The sequence below is a fragment of the Papaver somniferum genome, chromosome 4 (genome assembly GCF_003573695.1).
Source record: "Papaver somniferum cultivar HN1 chromosome 4, ASM357369v1, whole genome shotgun sequence".
Taxonomy (NCBI): domain Eukaryota; kingdom Viridiplantae; phylum Streptophyta; class Magnoliopsida; order Ranunculales; family Papaveraceae; genus Papaver; species Papaver somniferum.
The window spans coordinates 47,381,751-47,387,998 of NC_039361.1; the positions used below are offsets into that span (position 1 = coordinate 47,381,751).

Sequence of the window (6,248 nt, forward strand, 5' to 3'; positions counted from 1 at the left end):
ATATTTGTAGAGTCACGAAGAGTTGTAAAAACAAATTTAATATGAAAATATGCATGATAGACATAAATACAAAATTTATTGTAGCTTATTTATTATGGTAACTTCAACTAAATTAAATAAATTATTATTATTTTTTATATATAACTTATTTCTTTTGTTCAATAAAATACAAATAAAGTGTAACAATAACATTTGTACATAATAATTAAAATTAAAATTTTTTTTATATCATATAGTAATTTATACTCATCTATAATAGGAGTTTTATAGATTGTGTATTCATGAAATATAATAAAAGAAAGTAAAAAACATCTTTATAAAAAAATTGGAAGTCTTCCAAAATCTTACATATTTTGCAAGATTTTTATCAAGGCAAATATATACTCAAAAGTCACTCAAAGTCTTGAAAATGGTAAGTATGCAAAGTCTTTGAATTTTCAAGTTTATAACGAGTAACACAAACTTTAGAAAACCTTTTGACAATCTACAACGAGTAACATAAACTTTGAAAGAGATTTTAAAAGTATACAACCAATAACACAATACTTTGTAAATCCATTAATCTCTTTGGAAATCAACAAAAGTATTTATTGAGTAAACCCCTGTTAGAATCACCTGTTAGTGGTATTGAGTAACAGGTGATTCAAAATCCCTCATTATAAGAGTTTAGAAGAATCTCTTATAATCTATGTTAGTTGTGGGAGACTCTTGGGGCACCTCTCAAAATCCCTCAAAAAAAACCTTACAAGGGGTAGTCGAATCAGATTTTTATAGACTTTCATAGATTTTTTTATTTGGGTGACTCCAAGTCCCAGAGACTCTCTGAAAATCTAGAGATTTTTAGTGATTCTCAGAGAGTATTTTAGAGATTTTTTATGACTTGTAAAGACAAAAAAAACGAGATTTATAAAGAGTATCTATGATTTATAGAGACAAAAAATGTATAATATCTAGATAAAAATTTAATACTAACGATTTTTTTATTATGCACGTTACAATGTTAATAAAAGTACCATGAATACCTACTAAAATATTTGTTCGTTGTCAGAATAAATCTCACTATTGTCTTATACCGAAAATTCGGCTATGATATCTCATCACTGGTTAGCATCTTTTCGTTGTTTCATCTGAAGAGATGTCCTTTGAAGTGGCAAAGAGGAAGCTCGGAAGGTATACACGAGGGAAAAGAAGAAGAGAGAGGAGATTCAAATATATTCGTAGGGAGTCGGCTGTATTACTGTGCAAATGGCCTGTCCCTTGGTTATCAGCTTAAACAAAAAAAAAATGGTCCTACACTCAAAAGCAAATTTCCCCTAAATTTCCAAGTCTCCCAAAATATCACATATATGTAGAGAGATTTCTACCATGCCTATTTCATAAAAAAATCTCCCCAAATCTCTGAAAACTACAAACCAATGACTTTTAATTCTCATTCGAATAACAGGGGTGTTGGAGTAATTTTTACAAAATCGTAATCCAATAACAAGGAGTTCCAGAGAATTTAAATTGCTCAAAGAAAGTCTCTAATCAATAGCAAGAGACATTAAGAGACTCTCCAAAATTCTTTGTGGACTAACAGTAAATTTGGTAACACTTTGGAAGTCATTTAGAGTCTTAATTGACTACCTCCCTGTTAAAATATATGTTATTGAAAAATCCCTAGAGTTTTATTTGTGAAGGATTTTTTCTAAATACCCTTAAAATCTTTGTTATTGGAAAATCTCTAGACTTTTAAAGAGTTTAGGTTTCTAAGGATTTCTAGAGAGTTTTGTATGTATTTTTGCTTTCATTGAAATCTCTCTCTCAAAAAAAAAGGAGAAAGTTAGGGAAAAAATCGGAAGAGGAAAAACCATTAATAAAAAACTCCCTAAAACTCACTTTACCTGGTGATGTTCAAAAATGAAATCGTAACAATAAATAGTTGATTAATAAGAACCTACCCTCAAAGGGAAAAGGAAGATTGTTTACAGTAAAAGAATGAAGTAGAGAATGGTTCGTAGAAAAATATTTATAAGGTAAATAATATAATGCAAAACTTGAGATCGAATCATGGTGGAATGAGTTTACTTCCATTAATAGATCGAATAAACACGATAAGATTTTCTTTGTAAATAGATTACCACAGTGACGACACTTGGTAGGTTATGTTTTCTGAAGAATGGAAAGAAAAAATGAAATAAGAAGATGTTATAAACTGTAAGATAGAGCTATTCATATTTCTGGACTCTCTCAAACTCCCTCTTATCAACTCCCCACAATTCCCTCGACTCTTTCAAAATCTGGGTTTAAAACTCCTAAATCTCCAGAACTCTTTGGACTCTCCTATTATCCCTCTGAATCTTTCACGATTAACCTCCTGTAAATTATTTTGGCCACGTAAAATCCATATATGGTGGTCCAAATGAAAAGGCTAAAAAACATACAATAAGTAAAAAAAATTATAAACTAAACAGAAGAGAAATTATCGAAGCAATGATTTTCAAAAAAGAAAAATTAACGTCGCCGTAGTATAATACTCCCTCCATTTCTAAAAAATAGGTTTGTTTCCTTATTTGGGTATGTCAAAAAAAATAGGCTTGTTTCCATATATAAAAAGTCAAATGTTATGGTTTTACTAGTATCCATAGAGGGGACCATTTCTCCCTCTCAAATTTCTCTCTTAATACAAAGAGGGGACCACTTATTTCTATCCTTTCTCTAATATCTTTTCATTTTATTTTTATTTTTTTTTGGAAAGAGGAAAAAACAGAAAAATAACTAACGGACAGAAGACTGATGTCTCTCAATGAGGTGAGCAATACTCGTAGGAGGGGAAGTAAGTCACACATTCGATGAGTGGGTAGAAGCAGCTACTGCTGCGAGATTATGTGCCACATTATTACCATTCTTTTTGATGTACCTAAATTCCACAGATTTAAATTGCCTCAGTTCATCTCTGATTCTACTAATAGTATTTTGGATTCTCCAGCTTGTATTGTAGTGCTTGTATTTCAAGGAATTTATGAAGTTTAGTGAGTCCCCTTCGATGATAATGTCTCCGAAACCTTTGCTAATGTAACTCCCTCTAAGCTAATAACTGACTAATCCAAGAGATTAGCTATAAAATGAGGCACTAACGATCTAAAACATCTATTTAAAACACTAAGAAAGAAGCTCTAACTAAAGATTAACCCAAATTTAAACCCTATATGAAATAAATACAAGAAATCCTCTCAGTTGTTATATATACAATAATGAGTTAGTTTACAAATAGAATATAAACACAAAAATAAACATAGCGGGAGCTAACCAACTAACGAAATTAATTCTTCGAAGCTTTAATCGCCATGTGCACATCTTGATCTGTCTCTGAAACTGAAAGTGAGAATGGGTAGGGCTGCACAAAACCGAACCATAACCGAAACCGAAACCGAAAACCGAAATTTTTTAACCGAACCGAACCATAACCATATTCCTGTGGTTCATTTATGGTTGTCAGTTTCAGATAACCGACAGTATCGGTTTCGGTTTAGGTTTTGAAATAAAACCGAACCAATAACCAATTGGTTAACCGATTAATAGTGACCGTAGGATTAAATGATTTTAGGCCGTTGATGGGGATATTTAACCCTAATAAGTAATAACTTACATCGCTCTTCTCTTCTTTCATAGATATCATATTATCAGAAAGCTTTCCCACAGACAGTTCCACTTCCAACTTCACTCGACTCGACTGATTTTTGGCAGCTGTGCTTATGATTTGTAGAGGAAATTGGTTCAGGAAGCTCTTTCTCGTGATTCTTCTGGTGCTGTTCAATCCAACTTCTCTTTGATTACTCCTACTTCTGGTGTCTTTCAGGTTTGATTTCTTTTTGAAACTTTGTAGATCTGGGTTTTGTTTCAGATTCCTTTAAATTTTTTTTACTAGAAATGGAGATTTGGGGGTTTTGAATCTGCTATTGAAATTACTGATTAATTTTTTTTTTTTAATTTTTCGTTTTGTTTGATTTTTGTACCTTTATTCTTGATTTACAGGGATCTCTGCAAGTAGTTTGGTTGTGAATCTTGTGATTGTTGTCATGTTCATATTTATGTGATTGTTGTCATGTTTATGATTTTAATTATGATATCAGGGTTTGTAAAATTGAAAAAAATTGGGGATTTCAAATGTAAAATTGGTCATTTAGGTTGATTTACACAGTGGGTTTTGCTTAAATGTATGGTTTAAATTAAATGTATGGTTTATCACATTGCAGACTTGCCTTTTGACAATGCGAGGAGGATCCAGTTCAACACCTACTGCCTCTGTTTCTTCTAATAAGCGGCCACCTCGACCTCCACCTAATGCAAGTTCAGATGGAGGTGCAAATTCAGCTGGAGGTGCAAGTGCTGCTAAAGATGCTAGTGTTGCTGGAGATGCTAGTGCAGATGGAGATGCAACTGAAGCTGTCATAAAAGTGACAGAAACACATAGCAATAAGCGTAAAACCCCTGAAGATGCAACTGAAGATGACACAGAAGTGAGTCAAGTGACAGAACCAAAGGGAAAGAAACGTTCTGATGTGTGGAACCACTTTGATATGGACCCCAAGCCTTCGAAATATGCAAAATGTCGCCACTGTAAGACAAAGATTGCAGCTCAGGGTACCAAGTATGGGACAGGTGGTATGAATAATCATTTGAAGATATGTAAAAAGAAGCCCAAGGAGGAACTGATGATGCTGAAGATGTTTCAGGTATTTTCTCTACTCACTTTTGTAAAATTCTGATTTGTTATTTTCTGTACTCACTGTTTGTCACTTATTGATGTAATTTCTTGCAGAATTTTTAGGTTCTCTTGCAACTTCTAAGTTCATCCGCATTGACATAGATGATGATGAAGAAGAAGAAGATTCAACTTTGTTATCGTGAAGTTGATTATAAATGATTTAACGGGTTAGCGGTAAGTTTCTCTAGTTTGTAGTTTTATTAGCAGTTGATATTTTTTTAGAATAAAACTTAGATTTGTTTAAGCATATGAATAGCCAAGTAGAAACAATGAACTGTCAATAATGTGAGTACTCTCCTTTACGCCAAAATAGCTTAAACTCATGCCATTGCCTTTGAAGGTAGATCATCTTAGTCAACTGTTATGAATGTTCAGGGCTTACTTTACTTGTAACTTCTTCATATCAGTACAATTCCATTGTAGTTTCATTGGTTGAGGTGATAATGCAACATTAAAATTAGAAATGCATATTCCAGTAAAAGGATCATCCTCAATTCCAGCTAAACGAATGCTTATTGTTTAGTGCTTCTCTACCATAGCGGTTGCTAATCTTGATGTTCTTAGTTACATTATGTACCATTGCACTGATCATGATTGAGAAATTCATATTTAACTCGAGTTTGTGTATGTGCAGGTTACCATTACAACCTCCTGTGGAATACCCAATTTCTACACATGCAAAGTGTATTCACTGTAACAAACTATTTCCTGTCGACCCTTTTAGGAATGAACTTATGATGTGTAGTCAGTTATGAACTTATGATTATGATTTTTTGATGTTTTTTCATTTTTGTTATTAAGGAGAAACTAGACTCTTTAAAATTTAATGTTTCTATCAATATGTATTGGAAGTTGGAACATTTGATGTATTTGAAACTTGAGTGACAGGTTCAGAAAAATTTGCCTGTCATTTTTGTGAGACTGACAGATATAAAAAATTTCAGTGGTTAACCAAAAACCGAATGGTTTTATACAAAACCGAGTTGGAACCGAACCGAGAAAAACCGAACTACCCAAATGGTTTCATTGGTTTTCATTATTGGAAACCGAGTAGTTCGGTTTCGGTTTAATTTTTTCCAAAAACCGATGAAAACCGAACCATGTGCAGCCCTAAGAATGGGTGAGCACATCATCCATAAAAGGGGTGCCCAGCATAAATAATAACTAACTTTCAAGTAATCACTAAAATGAATCGAAGAAAATTCAGGTTTTGTTGAAAATCCGATAAAATGCGGGAAAACAAGTAAAGCATAATATAATAATAAGTTGTACGGAAATATAAAGTTCTACCAACCAATAAACTGGCACACATTCACAACATAAATATAGTGAGCGACATCTTCCTTCGGAGTAGCAAGGCATGACTGTTGTGGAAGCTTCAATGATCATTAAAGTATCGTGAGGTTTTCCAGCCTCGAAGTCAAAAAACGATGTGTACCTTACCAGTACCTCATTCTACGCGCACTCTAATAGCAAGTATCTAAAGAGATCCAATGGTAAC

At 32.9% G+C, this 6,248-nt stretch overlaps 1 protein-coding gene across 2 annotated transcripts; it reads left to right on the plus strand.

Annotated features, from left to right (window-relative positions):
- The first annotated feature begins 3,380 nt into the window (after positions 1 to 3,380).
- Positions 3,381 to 5,815, plus strand: LOC113273837. Of its 2 annotated transcripts, none has more exons than XM_026523431.1 (3): positions 3,381 to 3,838; positions 4,236 to 4,641; positions 5,382 to 5,815. In XM_026523431.1, exons 2-3 carry the CDS (start codon positions 4,251 to 4,253, stop codon positions 5,483 to 5,485), a joined length of 495 nt encoding a protein of 164 aa, XP_026379216.1. In that variant the 5' UTR covers positions 3,381 to 3,838; positions 4,236 to 4,250; the 3' UTR covers positions 5,486 to 5,815. The 2 variants fall into 2 exon arrangements, 1 of the variants encoding a protein (XP_026379216.1); XR_003322632.1 differs by lacking the exons at positions 3,381 to 3,838; positions 4,236 to 4,641 and adding exons at positions 4,688 to 4,715; positions 4,802 to 4,921.
- The last annotated feature ends 433 nt before the right edge of the window (positions 5,816 to 6,248 follow it).

Excerpts from the sequence above, each read along its gene's own strand:
- LOC113273837 (XM_026523431.1), top strand. The coding sequence starts at position 4,251 with ATGCGAGGAGGATCCAGTTCAACACCTACTGCCTCTGTTTCTTCTAAT. Across the intron at positions 4,642-5,381 it reads GGGTACCAAGTATGGGACAG|GTTACCATTACAACCTCCTG; the intron begins GTGGTATGAATA and ends GTGTATGTGCAG.